This window comes from Oncorhynchus mykiss, chromosome 10 (assembly GCF_013265735.2).
Source record: "Oncorhynchus mykiss isolate Arlee chromosome 10, USDA_OmykA_1.1, whole genome shotgun sequence".
Classification (NCBI taxonomy): Eukaryota; Metazoa; Chordata; class Actinopteri; order Salmoniformes; family Salmonidae; genus Oncorhynchus; species Oncorhynchus mykiss.
In genome coordinates, this window is record NC_048574.1 from 17,670,740 (window position 1) to 17,696,957 (window position 26,218).

General features: G+C 42.0%; 2 protein-coding genes across 9 annotated transcripts in view; both read left to right on the forward strand.

The window, feature by feature from the left end:
* Positions 1–24,774, forward strand: part of clip2 (CAP-GLY domain containing linker protein 2) — a 65,396-nt gene extending 40,622 nt beyond the window's left edge. Inside the window, exons 4-19 of one of the 6 annotated variants that reach the window (XM_036989823.1) lie at positions 108–232; positions 4,484–4,697; positions 6,217–6,414; positions 8,391–8,494; positions 10,624–10,684; positions 11,115–11,219; positions 14,073–14,123; positions 14,905–15,288; positions 15,458–16,045; positions 16,392–16,449; positions 16,663–16,746; positions 17,339–17,495; positions 20,345–20,504; positions 21,061–21,252; positions 22,266–22,328; positions 23,129–24,774. In XM_036989823.1, the coding sequence (XP_036845718.1) occupies positions 108–232; positions 4,484–4,697; positions 6,217–6,414; positions 8,391–8,494; positions 10,624–10,684; positions 11,115–11,219; positions 14,073–14,123; positions 14,905–15,288; positions 15,458–16,045; positions 16,392–16,449; positions 16,663–16,746; positions 17,339–17,495; positions 20,345–20,504; positions 21,061–21,252; positions 22,266–22,328; positions 23,129–23,140 (2,556 nt within the window). In that variant the 3' untranslated portion in view covers positions 23,141–24,774. The remainder of the gene's footprint in view (positions 1–107; positions 233–4,483; positions 4,698–6,216; positions 6,415–8,390; positions 8,495–10,623; positions 10,685–11,114; positions 11,220–14,072; positions 14,124–14,904; positions 15,289–15,457; positions 16,046–16,391; positions 16,450–16,662; positions 16,747–17,338; positions 17,496–20,344; positions 20,505–21,060; positions 21,253–22,265; positions 22,329–23,128) is intronic. The other 5 variants (XM_021617635.2, XM_021617636.2, XM_021617637.2 and 2 more) reach the window with 5 other exon arrangements.
* An 846-nt stretch (positions 24,775–25,620) lies between these two features.
* Positions 25,621–26,218, forward strand: part of gtf2ird1 (GTF2I repeat domain containing 1) — a 39,637-nt gene continuing 39,039 nt past the window's right edge. The window contains exon 1 of one of the 3 annotated variants that reach the window (XM_021617642.2): positions 25,621–25,955. The gene's annotated coding sequence lies outside the window, so the exon portion shown is untranslated. The remainder of the gene's footprint in view (positions 25,956–26,218) is intronic. The other 2 variants (XM_021617643.2, XM_021617641.2) reach the window with 2 other exon arrangements.

The window sequence follows — 26,218 nt, forward strand, 5'->3', positions numbered from 1 at the left end:
AACCGCATTTGCAGTTTTTCTATATTTTCTCTTACTATGCAGTGCATTTTGGACATGATCATTACCAAGATGTTGCACTTGTTCACCATGCTCCTTTGTCTTGTCAGGTGGGGGGCACTAAGACAGGAGTGGTGCGCTACGTGGGGGAGACTGACTTTGCCAAGGGTGAGTGGTGCGGCGTGGAGTTGGACGAGCCCCTGGGGAAGAACGACGGTGCAGTGGCTGGAACCAGGTATACAGCATCTGTCACCCATCTCTCTCTCTGCCTCGCTCTCTCTCTCTCCCTCTTTTTCTCTATGTCTATGTCTGTCTGTCTCTCTTTATCTCCCTCCTGCTTGATTTAACTCCCTTGCATGTGTGCACTCTCTCATTCGCTTGCTGGATCTCTGCTGTAAGCTCTCTCTGTATTCCTCCTCTATTCCCCCTTTATCATTCTCTTTCATTCTTTATTTCTATTTTTCTGTCTCTCACTCTCTCCTTTTCTGTCCTACACACACACACACACACACTCTCACATGCACACACACAAACCCCCCCCACACACATACACCTGTCTGGCAGATCTAGCTGTAGGCTTAGTAGTGTCTTCAAAAATCAATTATGTGTGGTTTAGTGTCAGACAAGACGGCATTGTTCTAATTTTAGCTGCAATTCTTCTGTATGGTAGACCATTAGAGCTAGGCGCTCCCCTCTGTAACACAATATTAAACTGAATTATTTTCAAAATGGTGAAAACATGAATCGCCGTGCAAACAGAATATGGCTTCACTCTTCTTCTAATTACAAAATGAATGTCACATTCTGTTTTGAGATGGAACAGTAGCTGTGCAGGCATAAACTAGCGGAACAATGCTCCAGTTCCCTCCACTTTCATATTTGATTTATTGAAACCTGCTTTTGAAAGATTTTACCACTGCAAATATTGCAACTCACTTAACCAGAAGCATGGTTTCCGCCCTCAAAGTGACTGATTTCTAATAAAATACCTGTTGATGTAAGGGAATACTCGACAACGACTAGACATGACTTGTCACAAATCACATTGCAACGCATTTTACAGTAGTATATTATAAATGCCACAATACGGTATAAGTGAATTCACCACAACAAGCTGTTTTATATGGAAACCCATACCCGCTGCAAAAACATTTTAAAATTTAAGCCTCATGATTTGTCAACATGCACAGTTAGTCTGTGCTTCAGTCTGATCAACGGTAGCCTACTGATAACAACCACAGCTGCAGGTAGCCTAGAGAAGCCTACAGTATGCGCTTTGCTCACATCTCAGCCAGGGAAAATGTAACGTCATGTTTTTATAGCCTAAGCTATATATTTATAGTGTAAAATAGGCCACATATATTTGTGTTCTGAGAAAATTAGAATTTGATCAAATTTGATTTATATTCATATTTCGGGTGGCTAGGCTACCTAGGCCTTTTTAATCCAAAATGATTGACTGGAATGAATCAATCAACACAAACATGATGACATACTGTATGAGAATATTTGTAATTACAAATGGAAAGGCCTACACGATGCAAGTCTGCATACAGCAAGCTGAAACCTGTTAGTTTTTGTCCAATTGTAGTTTTTGTCTCTTTGTCTGTGTAAAGGGTTCTGATTTTTCATTCTCCCTAGGGCCAGGAGTTTTTCCAGGACTTTTTTTTTTTTTTTACCATATGGCCTGATTAGAAAAATAATCTGTTCCCATCATAGCCCATATAATGTTTTTTTTTTACAGCTGATTTATTACAATGTCATACGCTACCACTAGGATCCAGAGTTGGTCAGGGTAGCCTACTACCAGATCAGGAAAAACTCTGGGCCCCAGGAAAATAATTTGCCCCCCACTTCTCTGGGATCTGTCGTGCCACCTCTCTGGGACCTGTCGTGCCACCTCTCTGGCACCTGTCGTGCCACCTCTCTGGCACCTGTCGTGCCACCTCTCTGGGACCTGTCGTGCCACCTCTCTGGGACCTGTCGTGCCACCTCTCTGGGACCTGTCGTACCACCTCTCTGGGACCTGTCGTGCCACCTCTCTGGGACCTGTCGTGCCACCTCTCTGGGACCTGTCGTGCCACCTCTCTGGGACCTGTCGTGCCACCTCTCTGGGACCTGTCGTGCCACCTCTCTGGGACCTGTCGTGCCACCTCTCTGGGACCTGTCGTGCCACCTCTCTGGGACCTGTCGTGCCACCTCTCTGGGACCTGTCGTGCCACCTCTGAAATCACCACATAATATGACTATTTGTATGATCATTTGACATGTTTTTGGTGATGGGGATGGGCTTCCATAGTTTTATGTGGCTCAGTGCAGCCGGCAGTTACTGCAACAATTTCAGACTATATCAGGCTGTTACTGCAATTTCAGGTAAAAACTTAATAAAACAAGTCTCAAATATTAGGAAAATGTCTATACATTTCAAATGTTTCAAAAACATTGCTCTGCTATTACCATTTTTACTGTAGGGCTGTTGGCTCAACTAGACAATTCTGTTTACACTACCCTGCTTCAAGGGGGGCAACTGTCGGGCAGGTGTCGTGCGCTACCTCCGGAGGTAGTGGTCGAGACGTAGCAAGTACACAAGTTTACATTTTAGTAATACACTACCGGTCAAAAGTTTTACTCATTCAAGGGTTTTTCTTTATTTTTACTATTTTTTATATTGTAAAATAATAGTGACTACATCAAAACTATGAAATAACACATATGGAGTCATGTCGTAACCAAAAAAGTGTTAAACAAATCAAAATATATTTTATATTTGAGATTCTTCAAATAGCCACCCTTTGCCTTGATGACAGCTTTGCACACTCTTGGCATTCTCTCAACCAGCTTCATGAAGTAGTCACCTGGAATGTATTTCAATTAACTGGTGTGTGCCTTCTTAAACGTTCATTTGTGGAATTTCTTTCCTTCTTAATGCCTTGATGACAGCTTTGCTCACTCTTGGCATTCTCTCAACCAGCTTCACCTGGAATGCTTTTCCAACAGTCTGGAAGGAGTTCCTACATATGTTAGGGAGTTGGCTGCTTTTCCTTCACTCTGTGGTCAGACTCATCCCAAACCATCTCAATTTGGTTGAGGTCAGGGGATTGTGGAGGCCAGGTCATCTGATGCAGCACTCCATCACTCTCCTTCTTGGTAAAATAGCACTTACACAGCCGGAAGGTGTGTTGGGTCATTGTCCTGTTGAAAAACAAATGATAGCCCAAACCAGATGGGATGGCGTATCGCTGCAGAATGCTGTGGTAGCCATGCTGGTTAAGTGTGCCTTGAATTCTAAATAAATCCCAGACAGTGTCACCAGCAAAGCACCCCCACACCATAACACCTCCTCCTCCATGCTTTACGTTGGGAAATACACATGCAAAGATCATCTGTTCACCCACACCGCGTCTCACAATGACACGGTGGTTGGAACCAAAAATCTCCAATTTGGAATCCAGACCAAAGGACAAATTTCCACCGGTCTAATGTCCATTTCTGGTGTTTCTTGGCCCAAGCAAGTCTCTTCTTCTTATTGGTGTCCTTTAGTAGTGGTTTCTTTGCAGCAATTCGACCATGAAGGTCTGATTCACACAGTCTCTTCTGAACAGTTGATGTTGAGATGTGTCTGTTACATGAACTCTGTGAAGCATTTATTTGGGCTGCAATTTCTCAGGCTGGTAATTCTAATGAACGTATCCTCTGCAGCAGAGGTAACTCTGGATCTTCCATTCCTGTGGTGGTCCTCATGAGAGCCAGTTTCATCATAGCGCTTTGTTTTTTGTGACTGCACTTGAAGAAACGTTCAAAGTTCTTGAAATGTTCCGTATTGACTGACCTTCATGTCTTAAAGTAATGATGGACTGTAATTTATCTTTGCTTATTTGAGGTGTTCTGTCCATAATAAGGACTTGGTCTTTCACCAAATAGGGCTATCTTCTGTATACCCTCTACCTTGTCACAATATAACTGATTGGCTCAAACGCATTAAAAAGGAAAGAAATTCCACAAATGAACCTTTAAGAAGGCACGCCTGTTATTAATTTAAATACATTCCAGGTGACTACCTCATGAAGTTGGTTGAGAAAATCCCAAGAGTGCAAAACTGTCATCAAGGCAAAGGGTGGCTTTTTGAAGAATCTCAAATATTTTGATTTGTTTAACACTTTTTTGGTTACTACATGATTCCATATGTGTTATTTCATAGTTTTGGTGTCTTCACTATTATTCTACAATTCAGACAACAGTAAAAAATTAAGAAAAACCCTTGAATGAGTAGGTGTTCTAAAACTTTTGACTGGTAGTGTATGTGTTTCCAATGGTATTTTTCCAAAAAGTGTACTACCTACCTACGGTTAGAGCTAGGTTTAGAATAATGGTTAAACTAAGGGTTAAGGTTAGGGTTAGTAGATAGTTAGTTGAAATGTTACTGATAGTCTACAGATGGACTATCCAAATAAATTGGTACAGAGATTTCTCCTCTCCTCTAACCCAGGTACTTCCAGTGTCCGCCCAGGTTTGGCCTGTTCGCACCCATCCACAAGGTGATCCGCATCGGCTTCCCCTCCACCAGCCCAGCCAAGACCAAGAAGAGCAAGCGGATGGCCATGGGGGTGTCGTCGCTAGCCCACAGCCCCAGCAGTTCATCCATCAGCTCTGTTAGCTCTGTGGCTTCCTCGGTGGGCGGACGGCCAAGCCGCACTGGCCTGGTGAGAGATACACATGCATACATACACACACACACCAATGTATTTTCATGACTATAACTGCACGACTAATGGGCTTGTATGTGCACATTCATTAAAAACTTCTCCTAGGTTCTTGATCAGAGAGGACAACGATCCCAAAGTGTCTTATAGGACAAGTGTTTAACTGCTTTCTCCACATTTTTGCAGACCCTCAGAAATCTGACACACACAAACAGACTGAAAGGAAGAGACAGACAGAGAGAAAAAGATTTAGAGAGATTTAGAGAGGACAAAGAGGGGTGTTTGCATGAAAGACAAAGGAGACATGCAATACATGAAACAAGATACATATGGTATTTGGCCAAAGAGAAAGATGTTAAGAGAAAAAAATCACAGATGAACGCAGTAGACACATTACATAGAATACTAAAAACACGTTGGCTATTGAGGAACAGCACATACATACACAAGAGAAACAAAGAGTTAGTATTGGTATCTTATGAGTATTCATGAAAATGTCTCTGTGTACTCTGAATCCCCTCCCCCTCCTGTCAGTCAGGTGACATATTTGGAAGAGTAGGCATAGGATGTGCATGTAGCACATTGGGTTAATTAACCGTTTCCCATCAGCCAGCATTAGGACGCTCTAATTATAACTGTCTGGCATGCTCTCACTCAGGCGGTCATCTTAGTGCTTGCCCTAGGGCTGATGTACAATACAGACACACCTTCTCTATTGTCATCAAACAGAGTCTGCTGTAGTCACACTGTCACTATACCTTTCGTTGCCTCAGATGTGTGTGTGTGAACATGCCCCTGGGGGACCCAGTTTGGCCCTTCATCTGTCCCCTTCTTCACTTACTCCCTAAATACTATTTTGATGACAATGCAGATCTGTTCAAATCACGTGTCTAGGCCGGGGGTAGGCAATTCTGGTTCGAGGACCATATCGGGACTTGGTTCATCAAAGTAATTTGCGGGTGGGAAAAATATATGTATTATCATGTCTACATACTTTCTATTTTGCTTTAGACCTTCAAGTGTCAACTTCAAGTCATTTTTTAATCCAAAATAATGTAAATAAAAAAAAAAATATATATTAAAAAAAAGGAATCCACAGACATCTACCATTTTATTGGCTTGTGGGCCGGATCCGGCATGGTGTCATATGTTGCCCACCCATGGTGCAGACCTGTATTTATGTTTAGTTTTCTCCTACTTTGTTTTTCTAATGCTCCAAGACTAAATTAAAGCCCTCAACCTGAATGAAATAATAATCCAACCATATCATGAAAGCACTGATCCATGCAGAATGAAAAGAACTTATGTGATTTGGTAATGTAAGCACTCCTTTTCCTTGTGTTTTTAATTGAGTATGTATCTATTTGTTCATGTGTAATGCTACAAGACACATTTCCTCTAATCCTATCTCCTTCTCTGCCTCCTTTCCTCTGTTTTTTCCTCACTTCCTCCTTCTCTCACTCCATTATTCTCTCATTCTGCCACCTCCTTCCCCCACCACCTCACTCCCCCTCCATAGCTCACGGAGACGTCGTCGCGCTATGCCCGCAAGATCTCTGGCACCACTGCGCTGCAGGAGGCACTGAAGGAGAAACAGCAGCACATCGAGCAGCTGCTGGCCGAGCGGGACCTGGAGCGGGCCGAGGTGGCCAAGGCCACCAGCCACATCTGTGAGGTAGAGAAGGAGCTCAACGCCCTCAAGGCCCAGCACCTGCAGGTAGGCAGTAGCCTGAGTGCCAGTCTGTTTTGGATTTATTTGGACTGAAAATAGTTTGGTGTAGTGGAGCAGGTGTGTAATGCTGTACATCCCTGGAACTAACTGACACACAAATGTCTGCATGTACATGTACACATTTACACATGTACAGTACACACACATACAAACATGTTCATACTCATGCAAGCAAATAAATCAACACACACACATACACATTTACTTAGTCTATACTGTACTTAGCCTTGTTTACTAGACTCATAGATGTACTAGACTGTGAATAATGGTTCGCCTGGAGATCTGCATCGTTCATAAACAAGCCCGAGCCTCAAATTCATGAAGCAATTCAAAGTGGAATGTTATCTTCCATGATGTCTCTTTGCTAGACAAGGTGCACACTCGTTTTGCATTGCCCTAGGTGGTTGGCAAGTTCACTAATGGAACGGGTTAAAATGTGCAAACTCCGCCCACCCGCGATGCAAAATGAATGTGGCCAAGGGAAGTAAGTCCAGTGCTCAACCAATCAGGTGACAGTGTTTATAGCGGAAAGAAAGAGGATCTTGGCCTTGGGCTAGCCATACCAAAGTTTATGTCTCTCACCATGCTGTGTCAAAGGCACACGGCTAGGAAATAAACTAGCATTTATTTCACTAGAAAGTTTCGAGAACTTCCTATTTTTCCCTAGAAAGACCATAGCAAGACAGTGGCAATTGCAAAGCATTAAATAGCATGCCACACAAACCTTTCTTTTACGTGATTCACAAAAACAATAAAACTGTGATGACTGTGTGAAACAGAACGCTGGAAGAATGTTTTTTTTGCCTTACAAGGAAAATTGGTCTATTGGTTTATTCAGATCCCCATTAGATGTTACATTAGCAACAGCAGCTACTCTTCCCAGGGGCCACTGCATGTTGAGTCTGATTCCAGATCTGTTTGAGCTGCTATTGCACATTGGCCATAGGAATTGGCAGCACACCACAAAGAGATCTGGGACCAGCATGTTGTTATATAATGTAGGTTGGCCCGACAAAGATTGTTTTGTTCAGAATGTGGGATAACGACGGTACAGTGATGACAGTGTGGCTGCTTCCAAAAGGCCCCATATCCTCTATATAGTGCATTACGTTACACCAGAGACCTATGGGTGCGAGTATGTTGTGTGCAGTGACGGGTATTTGAAATGGCATCATTTCCCCTACATAGTGCACTACAAAGGGAATAGGGTACCATTTCAGATGCATGCTGTAACTGTCACTGCATGCTGTCACCCACTCTGTGGCTCAGCCAGGGAAATGTCCTAAATTAGTCTGCCATTAGTCTGCCCATATTGATGAGTCAATGGCTGGGCTCTTGACTGCAATAAGAGAAAAGCAAGTGCATATTTAAATTTACATCCAGAATGACTTACAGCAGCAATTAGGGTTAAGTTCCTCGCTCAAGGCCACAGACAGATTTTTCCCATATCAGTCAGACACACAGTATGAATGTGTACTGTACATTAAGCTGTACATTAAGCATAGTCCAGGACTTAAAAGCATTCTCAATGGTGATGTTCCAATGAAAGAATGCTATTGTAGTAGTGTGTGCTGTAAATCCTTGGCACACACACACTTAGTGTACTAAGTGTTGCTTACCAGACTCACAGCGCTACTTACCTGTCAAGAAAGCATCTCCAATGTGCTCTTGTTCGCCTGAGGATTTGCATCAAGTAATTCTCCATTGAAAGGGCTTTTTTGGTCCAGGACTAAACTTGTCCCGGAAAACCGACCCTTATTGTATAATCTACAGACTTGACAAAGAAATCTACTCAACTTGACAATGAAAACATGATTCATTTAATCAATGTTTCTGTCACTGTACATGTGAACCAGGCCTAAATTAGTAGGGGTAAGTGTTTGTCTACTTACTGTCAAATCACTCTCGGTGATGGCATGGTACACTTCATCACTGATATTGTTTGTTTTCTCTGGTTACAGTATGTCACAGAGACGGAGAGCAACCTCCATCAAGTCAAAACTCTGTTGGCCAGCACTCAGAAGGACAAAGTAGAGCTAGCCAATCAGCTTGAAGAAGAGAAAAGGTACAATGTTGGGGATTTCTATGGAGTAATCTGGCTGGTTTGGCCTTGTTAGGGCAATCATTTGTGAACAAGATGTGACACATAAATATATAAATACTACATTTCACAGAGCAATTTAATATCCTATTTTAATATAGGTATATATATATATATATATATATCCTGTTGTCATAAAATAAAAATATGACAACAGGATATTATTATTATTATTATTCACATCTTGGCCATTGAAACTAATGCAAAAACCTTCCTGTGACCTGTAGATTAAAAACTTCTTCACACCTACATCCTAAAACAGAATCCATTTGGGGTACTAAGAAGAACATTTCTAGCTCATTGTCATTGTCATATGCCTTGTTTTTGAAAGACATAACCGTTTATTAGCTAGCCGCTAGAGTTGGGCGGTATCCAGATGTTCATACCGTTTCTGTACCATACCGCAGTAGACGGTATTACCGAATGTGCACAAAACTGTTTAGTCAACAGGGATCTTGCTCCAGGAGGGGATTGAATGTCTTTGCTGTAACCAAGAAGCTTGATCTTGACATCTAGCCACTTATCTAGCAAGTTAGCAAACCTAATGCATAGCATCTTAGATTTCTTATACACTGAACAAAAATATAAACGCAACATGTAAAGTCTAGCTCCCATGTTTTATGAGCTGAAATAAAAGATCCCAGAAAAGTTCCATACGCACAAAAAGCTTATTTCTCTAAAATGTTGTGCACAAATTTGTTTACACCCCTGCTAGTGAGCATTTCTCTTTTGCCAAGATAATCCATCCACCTGACAGGTGTGGCATATCAAGAAGCTGATTAAATAGCATGATCATTACACAGTGCCCCTTGTGCTGGGGACAATAAAAGGCCATTCTAAAATGTGCAGTTTTGTCACACAGCACAATGCCACAGATGTCTCAAGTTTTGAGGAGCGTGCAATTGGCAAACTGACTGCAGGAATATCCACCAGAGCTGTTGCCAGAGAATTTAATGTTAATTTCTCTACCATAAGCCGCCTCCAACTTCGTTTTTAGAAAATTTGGCGAATTTGGCAGTATGTCCAACTGGCCTCCCAACTGCAAACCACATGCATGGCATCATGTGGGTGAGCAGTTTGCTGATGTCAACATTGTGAACAGAGGTGCCCTGTGGTGGTGGTGGGGTTATGGTATGGGCAGACATAAGCTACAGACAATGAACACAATTGCATTTTATCGATGGCAATTTGAATGCACAGAAATACCGTGACGAGATCCTGAGGCCCATCGTGAGGCCCATTTTTTTTAAGGTATTTGTGACCAACAGATGCATATCCGCATTCCCAGTCATGTGAAATCCATAGATTAGGGCCTAATAAATGTATTTAAATTGACTGATTTCTTCATATGAACCTTAACTGGGGCGACAGGGTAGCCTAGTGGTTAGAACGTTGGACTAGTAACCGGAAGGTTGCAAGTTCAAATCCCCGAGCAGAAAAGGAAATTGTTGCATGTTGCCTTTAAATTTTTGTTCAGTATAGTTACATTTAACTCATAGTTATAAGCTGTGGCGTAACACGTGCCCCCCCCCCCCCAAAAAAAAAAACAGTATTGAAAAAATCTTTCATATACTTGAAGTGAGCTTGATTTAGCATGTCCAGTTTTCAAGGTGGGAGGATTTTTTACTTTGGGGACTATTCCATTGGTTCCATTGCACTGGTCATGCTCAATCAAGTGTACTTCAAGATATTGAATTTACATACTGTATGCAGTTTTTGAAGTGGGCCAATCAATGCTTTCCTGTACAGAGTACTGAATCCGACTCAAATTTTCTACTGCTGGAGTATCGGCACCTTTTAAAGAACATTCACTCTAATATGAGTGCTGTCACCCAAAATGGTGTCACCCTATTTTGTTCCACTTCAAGCACTGACCATATATATTTGACCCAGGTGTGTTCCTGTGGCACAGTTGGTAAGAGTGGTGCTAGCAAAGCCAAGGTCATTGGATTCAATTTCCACAGGACTCAAATATGAATGCCAAAAATGTATGCAGTCACTACTGTAAATTGCTTTGAATGAAAGCCTTTGTCGGGTTGTGATCCTCTTCTGTGGCACTTCCCTGACACCTAGTGGCCGACGTGTTATTACAGGAAAGTGGAAGACCTTCAGTTCAGAGTGGAGGAGGAGTCCATCACCAAAGGAGACCTTGAGGTATTTGTCTACCGTTTGGCAAAAAGCTTAGATAAACAGTTTGATAAACATGTTTTGAAGGGATGAGAATGTGTGTTTATAAGATTACTTTAGCAAAAGTGATCAAATTTGGCTCTCCCTGTAGTGCAATGTGAAAGCTGTTAATTAAAGTCTAGTAGGCTAATAACAACAGTTATGTTAGAGTGACCAAAAGGCTGTGCCAAACATATAGCGAGTCAAACAGTATGTGAGCAAAGACAGACAGAGGGACGTTTCACATTTTCAGTGTTTCTGTCTGTAAAATGTCTCATCCTTCAATTTGTTGACTGCTGTTACAGAGAATCCCATGTGATGTGTATTTCACACGTCTCTTCAACCTGTACAGGTTTCTGTCCTTCTATGTCTTTTTTTCCACCTCCTGTCTCTCTCCTTTCTCTCTCCCTCTCTGTAGACTCAGACGAAATTGGAGCATGCCCGTATTCGGCAACTTGAGCAGAATCTGTTCCTCGAAAAGTCGAGAGCAGAAAAGCTTCAGAAAGAATTAGAGGTGAAGCGGGTAAATGGAAAAGCTAGCCCAGCCTAGAGCTCCTGCCTGTATCCATTTTACTTTGCGCTTTTCGATTGTATCTTTTGTTTTGGTTGCAGTGGGACTTGAACACAAGTCCTTGTCATTCCTGTCCAGCACCTGTCTCCAAAGGTCCCCAAACTCAGTCACTCATACAGAAAATACTATGTCAGTTACGTCATCAAACGGCATAGACTACAATCAGAATGTGGTGCCATTGCCCTGATTTATGTATCAAGGATGCTCTGTACAGATGCCTAGAACATGACATTGACAGGTTACCTGAACCGATTATTTAATTAATGAATGAATGTACATTCTGGTATAAGAATTGAGAAAACAACATGATGCTACATGTATATAAGTTGTGGAATAGTAGATCTATATTAGTCAACTCTGGTAAATCCCCCTAATTGAATTGTCCTCATGGTCTCTATTGCACAAATCATGTTCCAATTTTTCTGCTATCAGAGTGTGAGTCATCGTAATGGGAAAACCACTCCCTCTCTCTCTGGTTGCGTCTCTAATGGCACCCTATTCCCTATTGTGCACTACTTTTGACCAGAGCCGTATGAGCCCTGTTCAAAAGCAGTGCACTCTATAATGAAATAGGGTGCCTGAGACACAGCCTCTATCTAATCTCGCTTGGCTCTCAGCCCCACTCCTACTCGGTTTCCCATCAGCTGTAGAGTGTCAGAGTGTTGGAGACCACTCACTCTGCCCTGCAGCGATCACTTTTTCCTTGTTCCTTTTGCTGCTCACTCGCAAAATCTTTTTAGATTTCTCAGGGTGCACTGCTGGAGCAGTTGTCAGCTGTAGTCATCTTTGTTTCCACTGTTGAGGTCATAAGAATTAGCACAAATGTCACACTTCCATTGAGTTCTGCTGAGGACCAAAATGTTATCTCATACAGTTAATTAGTAATATACACACGGTGGCCAGTTTATTAGGTAAACAACCCTGTTCATGAAAATGGTTCGCTCCTACAGTGAGTCACATGGCCGTGGCTTGCTATATAAAGCAAGCAGACAAGCATCGAGGCATTCAGTTACTGTTCGTTGAACGTTAGAATGAGCAAGAGGAGTAACCTAAGTGACTTTGGGCGTGGTATGATTGTCGATGCTAGGCATGCCGGTTCCAACATCTCAGAAACGCACAGCACTGTCTAGGGTTTACCCAGAATGGTGCAACAAACAAAAAAACATCCAGTCAATGGCACTCCTGTGGGTGAAAACAGATTGTTGATGAGAGGTCGAAGGAGTAGGGCGAGAATCATGTAAGCTGACAGGTGGGCCACAACAGGCAAATAATGTCAGAGTACAACAGTGGTGTTGGCATCTCGGATTGCACAACTTGTAGATGCTTGTCACGAATGGGCTATTGCAGCAGATGACCACACCGGGTTCCACTCCTATCAGCCTAAAATAAAAAGAAGTGGCTCCAGTGGGCACGTGATCACCAACACTGGACAATTGAGGAGTGGAAAAACATTGCCTGGTCCGACGAATCCCGGTTCGTCATGCTGATGGCAGAGTCAGAATTTTGCGTAAGCAGCATTAGTCCATGGCCCCATCATGCCTGATTTCAACAGTACAGACTGGTGGCAGTGGTGCAATGGTGTGGGGAATGTTTTCCTGGCACACGTAAGGTCCCTAGATACCAATTGAGCAACGTTTCCATGCCCCAAAGGATTCTGGCTGTTCTGTAGGCAAAGGGGGGTCCGACCCAGTACTATACTGAACAAAAATATAAATGCAAAATGCAACAACTTCAACTATTTAATTTAAGGAAATCAGTACATTTAAATACAGATAGGCCCTAATCTATGGATTTCACATTACTGGGCAGGGGTGCAGCTATGCCCACCAACTGGGGAGCCAGGCCCAGGCAATCAGAATTAGTTTTTCCCAAAAGGGATTTATTACAGACATTTTTTTTTTTTATTTTTTTTTTTACCTTTATTTAACCAGGCAAGTCAGTTAAGAACAAATTCTTATTTTCAATTACGGCCTGGGAACAGTGGGTTAACTGCCTGTTCAGGGGCAGAACGACAGATTTGTACCTTGTCAGCTCGGGGGTTGGAACTCACAACCTTCCGGTTACTAGTCCAACGCTCTAACCACTAGGCTACCCTGCCGCCCCAGGGTAATACTGCATTAGTCTCAGATGATCCCACAGGATCCCGCAGGTGAAGAAGCCAGATGTGGAGGTACTGGGCTTGCGTGGTTACACATGGTCTGCGGTTATGAGGCCTGCCAAAATGTATTTACTGACAAATTCTCTAAATTGACAGAGGCGGCTTATGGTAAAGAAATTAACATTCAATTCTCTGGCAACAGCTCTGGTGGATATTCCTGCAGTCAGAATGCCAATTACATCCTCCTGTAAAACTTGAGACATCTATGGTATTGTGTTGGGTGACAAAATTGCACATTTTAGAGTGGCCTTTTATTGTCCCAAGCACAAGGTGCACCTGTGTAATGATCATGCTGTTTAATCATTTTGTTGATATGCCACACCTGTGGATGGATTAACTTGGCAAAGGAGAAATGCTCAATAACAGGGATGTATACAAATTTGTACACAACACTTGAGAGAAATAAGCTTTTTGTGATTATGGAACATTTCTGGGCTATTTTATTTCAGCTCATGAAACATGGGACCAACACTTTACATGTTGCATTTATATTTTTGTTCAGTGTAAATGGGTGTACCTAATAAACTGGCCACTGAGTGTATAACTATACAATCGTTTTGTGTTGAGACACAAGGCTAGATACTTAGACAGCACAGTTGTGTCATGAATGTTAAATAGAGCTACAAATATACTGCTTATACCTACAGGGAAGACGCAGACTTGATGCTGCACCCTTGAGGTTGGATAAAAGAACCAAGGTGAAACAAAATGGACTCGTCGTTTCGTTCGGCTCTGCTCATCTGCTAAGCTATCTAAACTGTTTGATTCTCAATTGTCTGTTGTTGACGACGTGGATCTTGCACAGTCAATCTTGCATTTTTCTTGGACTTAATTATTGTCTGAATGCTATTAGGGAACTTTCTGTTAACTCCTTTTCCTAGAAACCGATCAACTGTAGAGTTGCGTTTCTCTCAATGGCCACATTAACATACTATGCACTGCGTGCCATCAGATCTGCTCGGTCAAACATGGAGTTCAGTCATTTTAATTGGATGTTTGTAAATGTCACACAATTACTATGTGTGCTCCTAGTGATTTCCTATCTATGTGTAGTGTTATGTCTGGGGTTTGCTATGGGCTTTGTGCTTCTGCCTGGCTTGTAGAGTGAGAAACCTGCAGAGAATGGCTTGCTTTCCCTTTCATTTTTCTTACAAACTTCATCTCATATGTTGCATTGCACTTGCTGATTTAAAAGTTCTACTTGTTTTTTTCTTACATCTGCAAACAAAGGATTTCCTGCAACCAAGGAATTTCATCTGTATTCTACAGGCCCAGCTTGTACACTCATATGATTCTCAATATACCTATTTTCCTTTGGCATGCATGCTCTAGTCAAGCATTTTATCGAAACGATTTATGCTTGAATGATGTCATCCTGAAATGACATCACCACGCTACGGGATAGACACCCATGTCGGTTTCGTTAATGACAAACCATGTTACGGCAACGAAGTGCTCTTTCTCTCTCTCCCTCCACAGCAAAGCACAGTTGAGGAGAAGAGCCACGTAATGCAGCTGGAAGAGGAGCTGGCGCTGAGGCAGGCCGAGATCGAGGAGCTCCAGGTCCAGCTCAGGGACCCCGACTCTCACCCCAACATGGCCGAGGACGGGTACCCCACCCAGGGGCCGGTGGCCCAGTCGGAGACCTTCCTGCTCCGGGAGCAGCTCCTGACAGCGGGTCGGGAGCACCACAAGGAGAGCAGCCAGCTGAGGGAGAAGTACGAGGTGGCAGTGGTGGCGGGCCAGGAGGAGACAAACAGACTAAAAGCCATGGTGGACAAACAGAGTCAGGAGATCATCGATTTGAAGCAGAGAGTCCAGCAGGCCACTACAGAGAACATGGAGATGATGGACAACTGGAAGGTGAGAGGCACTGTTCTCTTTTATTTTTATATTAAAATGTAATCTTTCATCTTTCTCACATCAACAATTTGGCCTCTCTCACTCTCCTTTTCTCTCTTTTACTCTGTGTGTGTGCGCATGGGTGTGTCTTTTTAGTACTAATAATCGCGTATCCCCTCCTCTCCTCAAGGTCAGGCTGGACACCCTGGTCAACGACCACCAGCGGTCTCTGGAGGACCTGAAGACCTCGCTATCCAGCCAGAACGGCTCGGCCGAGGGCCAAGAGCAGGACCCTCAGGAGCTGAGGACCACCCTGGAAAGTCTGCGCATGGAGCACCAGTTGGAGCTGGAGAACCTCAAGGCCAGACACGAGATCGAGGCGGCTGTGCTGGCCAAGGAGCGTGAGGATCTGCGCTCCCGCTTGCAGGACGCCAAGGACCAGCTGGACGAGAGCAGCCAGAACGGGAAGAACCAGGCCCAGACGGAGGCCAGAAGCAACCAGCTGACCCTGGAGCTGAGAGATGCCCGGGAGGAGCTCCAGAAGGCCCAGCTGAGGGTGGGCGAGGTGGAGAGGCAGAAGGGAGAGAAGGACGGGGCCCAGGATGAGCTCCGGGAGCGCCTTGAGCTGGCTGAGAAGAAGATGGTGGATTATGAGGCCCTGCAGAAAGCTGAGGCCCAGAGTCGGGCCGAGCTCCACAGCCTGGAGGAAAAGCTGAGGGTGACTGAGAACCGACTGCAGGCGGTGCAGGATGACCACCACATGCCACAAGATGCCAACGTGAGTCCTCCAGGGTATAGCTGTGGTAGAAATTAGTTGTAGATGCTATGCTGTGGTCCATATGAGATTAGAGTCCTTTGACCCAACTATAAAATTAACTAAGGTTGTGTTTAGAGTGGAACTAAAGCCCCTATTCATGTGATCTAATGCTAGCTACTTTTCACAGTCATTATTAGAGAGCCCTTTCTAGAAACACTCTTTACACGAGTAAATAATATCACTTCCACATGATATCCATGCATTTCTACTTCCTTGTGTGTTTTGACATCTTTGCCCTCAATAAACAAATGAAGCACAGAGTTGTCATGGATTTGCTTTTTAACTCTCCATTCTGTCTCCCACTCAGGTTATAGAAAAGAATGACATCTCAGAGGAGAAGATTAAGCTAAAACAGACTGTTGAAGGTATCGTAAATGTTAACCTAGTTAATTAAGTTGTGTTGTTACTGTACACATATTTCTATGTAAATGAGAATGGTTTTAAAGACCCTTTAAACAAACCTGTGTTATAGTAAAGTATTTCAAATGTCAGACCTCTGTAGGCTTTTGATTGTACTTTGAGGACATATAGTTAGATTCCAAGGTTTTTGACCAATGGTAGTTTCATGTTTCTTTCAGAAACTATGGAGAACCTGACCAAAAGAGAAAAAGAGGTCTCCACTCTCACGTCACAGTTTGATGCCCTCAAATCACAGATAACTGGTAAATTATGCTGCTACAACTGATGAAGATTTGAGTGGTCCAAACATTGTCAAATAAACTCCCATGGGAGCATTGAATGCAGTTTTAGTTAAAGGAATACCGTGGGATTTTGGCAATGCACAAGATACTCAGACTTCCAGTAATTGTGCTAACGCTAGTTAGCATTGGCTCGCGAAACTACCTCCAACTTCCTTCATACTGGACACAGAGACATGAAAATGTTATCTACAAGTTCATCCCTTTAACATGATTTTGATATCCAGAACCTGCTCTGTGCGTATGTAATCTCTTCTATTTATGATATTTTGCACTCTATGAATGTCTTGACAAATACGACACATTCACTCTTTATCAACTACATGTACAGTAAGTATTTGGTTGCCTGAGATTGAATGTTCACTCAAACATATTGCATGTAAAAAAATTAAATCCCTAAATTATGAAACGTTTATAAAAAATGTCACTGACTGGCAACTGAAAATACATATCTTTTTTTGAATATACATATTTGAAGCTCCAACACTGCAGCACTGTTTGGTCCAAACTAAACATTGAACTCTAAATCCTTCTCCAACCTGTCTTGGTCCACCAGCCTTGGAGGGCAAAGTTTGCTCAGGTGAGAAGAAGGCTGACACCCTGGTCAAGGAGAAGATGCGCCTGGAGGCCGACCTTGAGTCCATGACCAAGAAGTCCCATGATGCATCTGGACAGCTGGTCGTCATTAGCCAGGAGTTACTGAAGAAGGAGAGGTAATTTGACAGAGAGAGAGAGAAAGAGAGAGAACACTTGATTTTCTACCACAGCGCAGAATTTTCACAGCAGCCCACCCACTGCTACAAGAGAGAACTTACATTCCTCTGCAGGAGATGAGATATTTGATAAAGCATGTGAAACTGCCCCCACTCTTTAGATATACAGAATTTCCTTCTAGAATCTTGCATTTTCAAAGACTGACGAAACGGTCGCAACTCTTCTTTGTGATATGCAGTCACTAGATGTACACTAGACATCTTTTTTTATGAGGATCAACCTACTTAGGTTAAAAGCTGTTAAGGTAATGGAGATAATTAGCCTGATTAAAAGTAGGGCCAAAATGCCTTTTTAGCCTTCAAATCAATGCATTGTCGTGGCTGAGAATTCTATGTTACTCTAAGGTGTTTAGTGAGATTAGTAAATGTAGGGCTGGAAATATAAGCTAAAATGAATTAAAAAGACAATAACGCAACATGAGGTACCTCAGTGACTCTTCGGTCACCTAAGTTTGCAGTATTTGACCGTGTCACCTGCCTTTCATGGATAAAAAAATCTATTTGCTGTAGTGTTAAGATTTCTCTTCAATGGACTAAGGGGCCTAGCCCGAACCATGAAAAACAGCCCCATACCATTATTCCTCCTCCACCCAACTTTACAGTTGACACTATGCATTGGGACAGGTAGCGTTCTCCTGGCATCCGCCAAACCCAGATTTGTCCATCAGACTGCCGGATGGTGAAGCGTGATTCCACTGCTCCAGAGCCCAATGGCGGCGAGCTTTACACCACTCCAGGCGACGCTTGGCAATGGCTTGTGTGCGGCTGTTCTACCATGGAAACCCATTTCATGATGCTCCCGACGAACAGTTCTTGTGCTGACATTGCTTCCAGGGGTAGTTTGGAACCGAGGACCGACTATTTTTATGTGCTACACACTTCAGCACTCGGCAGTCCCGTTCTATGAACTTGTGTGGCCTACCACTTTGCGGCTGAGCCGTTGTTGCTCCTAGACGTTTCCACTTCACAATAACAGCAATTATTGTAGACTGGGGCAGCTCTAGCAGGGCAGAAATTTTAGCAAACTGACATGTTGGAAAGGTGGCATTCTATAACTGTGCAACGTTGATAGTCATTGAGCCCTTCAGTGAGACCATTCTACAATATTTGTCTATGGAGATTGCATGGCTGTGTGCTCGATTTTATACACCTGTCAGCAAAATGTGTAGCTGAAATAGCCAAATCCACTAATTTTAAGGGGTGTCCACATACTTTTGTTTGTATATGCAGTACAGGTCAAAAGTTTGGATGCACCTATTAATTCAAGGGTTTTTCATAATTGTTTCTATTTTCTACATTGTAGAATAGTAGTGAAGACATCCAAACTATGAAATAACACATATGGAATCATGTAGTAACCAAAAAAGTGTGAAACAAATTAGATTATTCAAAGTAGCCACCCTTTTCCTTGACAGCTTTACACACTCTTGGCATTTTCTCAACCAGCTTCATGAGGAATGCTTTTCCAACCGTCTTCAATGAGTTCCCACATATGCTGAGCACTTGTTGGATGCTTTTCGTTCACTCTGCGGTCCAACTCATCCAAAACCATCTCAATTGGGTTGAGGTCAGGTGATTGTGGAGGCCAGGTCATCTGATGCAGCACTCCATCACTCTCCTTCTTGGTAAAATTTCCCTTACACAGCCTGGAGGTGTGTTTTGGGTTATTGTCCTGTTGAAAAACAAATTGTAGTCCCCCAATGCGCAAACCAGATGGGATGGCGTATCGCTGCAGAATGCTGTGGTAGCCATGCTGGTTAAGTGTGCCTTTTGAATTCTAAATAAATAACTGACAGTGTCACCAGCAAAACAACATCACACCTCCTCTTCCATGCTTCATGGCGGGAACCACACATGCGGAGGAGATCATCCATTCACCTACTCTGTATCTTACAAAGACATGGCGGTTGGAACCAACAATCTCAAATTTGGACTCACCAGACCAAAGGACAGATTTCCACCGATCTAATGTCCATTGCTTGTGTTTCTTGGCCCAAGCAAGTCTCTTCTTCTTATTGGTGTCCTTTAGTAGTGGTTTCTTTACAGCAATTCTACCATAAAGGCCTGTTTCACGCAGTCTCCTCCGAACAGTTGATATGTGTCTGTTACTTGTACTCTGTGAAGCATTTATTTGGGGTGTAACCTGAGGCTGGTAACTCTAATGAACTTATCCTCTGCAGCAGAGGTAACTCTGGGTCTTCCTTGACTGTTTTCCTTGACTGTTGGAAAACTATTCCGGGTGAAGCTGGTTGAGAGAATGTCAAGAGTGTGCAAAGCTGTCATCAAGGCAAATTGTGGCTAATTCGAAGAATCTAAAATATACTTTCATTTGTTTAACACTTTTTTGGTTACTACATGATTCCATATGTTATTTCATAGTTTATATATCTTCACTATTATTCTACAATGTAGAAAATAGTCCAAATAAAGAAAAACCCTTGAATGAGTAGGTTTGTCCAAACGTTTGACTGGTACTATATATATATATATATATATATATATATATATATATATATATATATATATATACGCTTTTATTAGCACAGCTCAATAAAGCATGTTCCCTGTATCGTCGATAGGTTTGGGTCATTGATGATGAAACAACTCTTAATCTAGCCTGGGTGCCAGTCTCTTTCTGCTCTCTTGCCAACTCCTTATGGAATTGTCATGCCAATGACAGCATTGGAGTTGGCAAGAGCACAATCAGGTCTGGGACCAGGCTAACCTGAATCAGGAAGGCAAGCGTAAATCTTAATGGTTTTCTTTACTGTATCGTCCTCTTGTTTCAGGAGTCTGAACGAGCTGAGGGTGTTACTGCTGGACTCCCCTCGCCACTCGCTTGGCCTGGACCGAGACCTGAGCCGAGAGGTGCACAAGGCGGAATGGAGAGTGAAGGAGCAAAAACTCCAGGATGACATCAAGACCCTGAGAGACAAACTGCTCCTGCTGGTGAGAGGGATGGGGTTCTGGGAGATGTCAATCACATTGTTGGCTCCGCCCATCTTGAAGCACATCATGTGTCCATCAACCCAGGGTTATTCACTTGCAACCAAATGAAAGTAAACAGACCGAAACCGTGAGGAACGTTTGTTTTCGCTGCAAAACGTTTTGCTCTGGTGTGCACTAATAAAGTTTTGTGTTTTCTGTTCACACACAGATGAAAGCTGGTCTAGCAGTAGAAAAGTCTACTTGATTAAGATTATAATAATTTCATGTTTCATATTCAAAGTGGATACAGTACATGGCTATTGTTTCATTCTGGTCTGTATTCTATATGATTTTAAAAAAACAATGTGCTCCCTGTATTTGTACTAAAGGCAGATCTAGCAATGATAGATGTAACCCTCCACATTTTTCCAGGAAGGGCTTTAATAACTAAACAGTTGTTCATTAGGGCACACTATAAAATACAAGGTAGACCCTTCCTGTTTCAATCCATTTTCTTTATTTTGGTGCCTAATGAACACCCAGTTGATTCCTACACGTGATATGTGTGTGTTCTCAGGGCAGGGAAAGGGGCTCGTCCCCAGACCACCGGCGCTACTCTATGCTGGACCCGTCAGCTCTGGACACGGAGGTGAGCCGTCTGCGCCAGCGGCTCCTGAGCACCGAGGAGGCCCTGAGGGGAGCTCTGGAGCACAACCAGGAAGTGGACCAGCTGGTGCAAGCCATGCGCACGCACCCAGACAAGACCCAGGTAAACAAGCCCAGGATCAACTCTAGCTAGTATTTGTTTTGTCTTTTCCAGGACTGATTTTGTTGATAGTGGCCATTTAGAAAGAGTCGACTTCAGGGGTCTTCAACCTTTTCTTGCACAGTGATCCCTGCCCAGGCAAATTGGCAACCCATGGACACCATCATATATTACCAAAAAATAGATGTTTTACATGTCTTGTCTTATCATCAATTGAATGGAAAGGAGAAGTAATCAAAATTTTTGGGTAGATAGTTTTTTTGAAAATTGGACGAGGAAGTGTAAACTATAACATAGAATGGTAACTCCAAACACATTTTCGCTAATACCAGCTGTTTAGCTGGTTAAACAAAGGTTAGCCATGTGTTGGCAAAAATGAATGAAGTCAAGAAGTCTTACCAGCAGTTAGGTTGCATTCTGTTTTTGGCAATTGCTGCAATGTGTGTGCAGGCCCCGCAAGTGAGTTTGATTAGCAAATGAAAAACATTACGTCAAACAGGTATCATCAGTCTATGTACCATGTAATAAAGTACTAACTAACAACACTGTAATTACACTGTACCTGCCTTTTGTAACTAAAACGTAAAATCCGTAAATACATGGTTTTAGTGATATTTTAACAGATACTTCGGGACTTTGATAAGGAAGTTGCTAACTAGCACTAGCGCATGGACTGGAAATCGCTAGCAGATGCTGTTACTTTTTATTTTAGCCTACTTGGTAAATATTTTCTTCTTCTTGAACTGCACTGTTGGTTAATGGCTTGTAAGTAAACATTTCACAGTAAAGTCTACACTTGTTGTATTCGGCGTATGTGGCAAATAAAGTTTGATTCCGTTTTTTTTAAGTTGATTTGAAATACTCATCGTGCTGACGCTAGTTAGCATTGGCTCGTGAAATTAACTTTTTTAATATAAAGTAGGTCGTATGATACAAAAGTCAGGATATACGAGTTTGAGTAATGTAAAATGCACCAGTAGCTTGACAAGCTGTTTTCTTTAATGATTCTCTTTCAGGTGCATGGTGGTGCAAATTCAGCCAATGGGATTTATCAACAGGATTCTTCCTTTACTCAAGATGTAGGTATTAATTCATCATTATAAACTGGATAGGTTGGGTTCTGGATGCTGATTAGCTGAAAGCCGTGGTATATCAGAAGATATACTACGGGTATGATGCAGAATGACTTGTTTACTGTTCTAATTATGCTAGTAATAGTTTATAATAGCAATAAGGCACCTCAGGGGTTTGTGTTATATGGCCAATATACCACGGCTAAGGGCTGTATCCAGCAGGTATGTTGCATGTTGCGTCGTGCATAAGAAAAGCCCTTAGCCGTGGTATATTGGCCATATACCACACCTCCTATATCAATCACGCATGTTATATGTCACATCAATTAAATGTATCTTAGCTACATAGATCAGTTAAATATAAACTCACTGTCTAGAGATGCACTGAATGCATGCTGCACTTTTTTATTCGTTATTGCCATTCCCACAATGAGTTACATAAATACAACATTAATGGCTTGCTTACCAAACACAGATAAAGCCTAGTTCTAGACCGGGGCAGGCAGCCCTGGTCCTGGAGTGCCGCAAGAACTTCTTGTTTTGGATTTAACTGGCCTAGAAGACCAGGTGTGTTGAATTTAGACCATCACTGAACTGATCAATTAGCTCAGTTGGTCAGGTGTGGTGCCTAATTGGAACAAAATCCTGCGGCACTCCAGGAACAGGGTTGCCTATCTGTTCTAGACTTAAAAGCATGCTCAATAGAGAATCTCCATTTCATCTGTGCCATAAATTAATATTCTGAAGTATGTATTTGATAGATTATTTGAACTTTTTCTTCTTCAACTTCATGGCTTCCTCCCCAGGAACAACACTAATATAGGAGAAGAAGAGCCCATCTTGAATTGGGGAAATGCATAGCTACATTTTAAAAGAAAAATAAGTCACTACGACGTTAAGACTTGGGACTAGTACTCCATTGGACTCCAGACGCCATTTTCTGTTTACAGTTACTACCAAAACAATGACTACCAAAACAATGATTCTCAATATGTACATTTAATCTGTTGCAAAAAATAAAATCACCCATTAGCCAATCTTAAGACAGATCAAAGATACTGTAAAATGGACATGGAGGTGAATAATAAATCGGTACGACCTTTATAAACTGATACCTACCCTGCAGACTACCTCCAAGGATGGTATTGGACATGGGAGAACCTTTTATGGTAGTTTATTAGAGATCATGACCCTACAACTCATGAGAAACTATTTTGTGAATTACTTATTGTGACTCCAGAGAATGGAATGACTCTGGTGTCTGATTGAAAGCAAAGAAGAAGAATTTGGCTTCAATCCACCACTTTTTGTTATTTATTTGCCACACTGCTTTTGATCCTTCTTAGAGTACTGTAGCTGATTTGATTTGGCCAGTTACGTTCAGAACAATTTTCTCAAGCTCCTCCATGTTCAAGGACTCATGCTCTGTAGCGAACGTGAATGAAACGATTATCCTGCTGGATTTTGGCTGATGTTGTGAAATAGCTGCATTATCAGAATTGTGCATACTGTAAACGTGTATTTAGCCAACTGAACCAATCCAACTCAGCGCCGTATTTGCATTAAATAGCTATCAGTTTAATGGTTTACTAATTTGAACTGAGTTATCCATTAATTTCACTATGGCTTCACTAGATAGTGGTAAACCGTACCACTTTGTAGTGTTTCCGTAAACAGGGGTTTTAAAAAAATACCAGTATTAACTTCTTATTGTTGATCATTTATCTAAAGACATTTGACCATGCCATGGGATCACTTTGTCCTTTGATTAGAGTAGGCCACTCAAGGGCTGTTTGGAGCACAATCCAAACAATGGAATGTTCTAATATGTATCCCAAATGGCACACTGTTCCCAATATAGTGCACTACTTCTGAGTAGAGCCCTATGGACCCTGGTCAAAAGTAGTGAAATATAGTGCCATTTATGACACAACCCTACTGTAACTGCTCCCTCCCTTGGTTGAAGAACACACATCTGGATGACGTTTAAACAAATCCTAATCATAACGTACAGAATTGATACATTATGGTCTTCCAAATGATATTATCTCTGTTTAACAAGCCAACAGGGAAATACTAAGTGTAGGCCATTACTGTATTTACGGGATATTGGTTGACATTCTGGTCTGTCTCAAATGGCACCCTATTCCCTATATAGTGCACTACTTTTTGGCACTGGTCAAAAGTAGTGCACAATATAGAGAATAGCATGCCATTTGAAATGCACTGTCTTTGGAGAACATTATCTTGATGTGAGTAATGTGGAATGTAAGACTTGGGATTGACATTGCTTGGACAAAGTGTTGGGCTGGCCCTCGCTCAGCGAAACTGAAGCTACAAACTGTCATTGGAAAATGTATATTGCCTTTTTTCAGATGGGAAACACTTCATACCCTTTATTGCTGTAATGATTTCTGAGATTGAGTCATTAAATATTAACAATGTGGGAAAAGGATTGTGGTGTTTTATTTCAAGTGGACATTTGATGGTCTTTTCTGAAGTTTTGTTATGCCTTTATTGAACACTTATTAACCTTTAAGTACAATCACTCACAAATAAATACTGTTGCACATGCACATTAGCACACACCAAACACTAAGCTCCCACTGCTGACTGTGTAAACAATTTGGCTCACTTGTGGAAGTGATGGATATCATTCATGGAACATTTTCCAAAGTAGAGGCTGTGAAGTGAGGGGGTGAAAAAAGTGTAGCAACAAATGGTTTGAAGGTTTCCAGAAATGTATTTCTACAAGTGGGACCTGAGAGTAAAATACTGCTCTCAGAACACTAGGGGCAAAGTAAACTGCTATTCATGATTTATGTACTTGGCCAATGTAACCAATAAAGCGAGCAGGATCACATGCATAGGGACAGTTATGGCACTGCTCAGGTGGCTGACCAAAATAGTTCACAATTAAACTCTTGATATCATACAGAGGTATTGTATTGCTATCCTAATGCATTATTTAGGTGTTCCCTTTTTCACTATTGTAGAGTCAATACCAATAATTCACCGACATTATTAACCTGTCAATTAATACATTGTCCACTATAATAAATATTATTATATTAGTCAATTCGTGTTAATAGTAATTTCGGTGCAGTCTAGTCTAAATGTTTTGTAAGGCTATTTAGTAAAATGTTTAATGCTGACTGGTATATTTGTTTTTACCAGAGGTTTAAATCTGAAAAGTGAAATATCCTGTTTGTTTTTGTCGCATCACGTCCTTCTCCGGACGAGTTTCCCCCATTGAGGTAGTTCCCCCCCATGGTTTCCCAGAGGTTGCTTAATCCTATATGTAAATTACAGCCAATAGATGCTGTTGTTGAGTTGGGCTGGGATTAGCGGAGGCGAATGACTTTCAATTTTACTGGATTACAGAACAAAGGGGAAAGGGGACATACTCCACTGTTAAAGAAAAGAGAGAGAAACGGGGAAAATGGACAAATAATCTCGGCGATAACATTTTGCAATCGATTTTGTGCCATAATGCTTCAGATCACAAGGTTTCGAAAACACGATAATGCTACATTTTAGATGGGAATTCTACAGTTGCGGTTGGATTAAACGGGGAATAACCTTATTACGGGATTGACAGCATAACGACATTTAAACGTTGTTTTTGGTAAGGTATGCCTCATGCTATTGTAATATTTATTAACTTCGAACAGAAAACCGTGTTTTGTGAGCACGTGACTTTATGACTGTACAAATTGTGAAATTACAGATTATAATTCTGGGGGAGGAGATGGGCCAGTTAGCTAACCCGTTATTGTGGCTAGCTAGCTAATTCGTCGATTGAATCATCTCGCGATTTCTTTAGCTATATATCTAGCTAGATGCAAATAAATGGTATGAGCTCATTTACATTTCTGTAGCTAGCTAAACGGTGT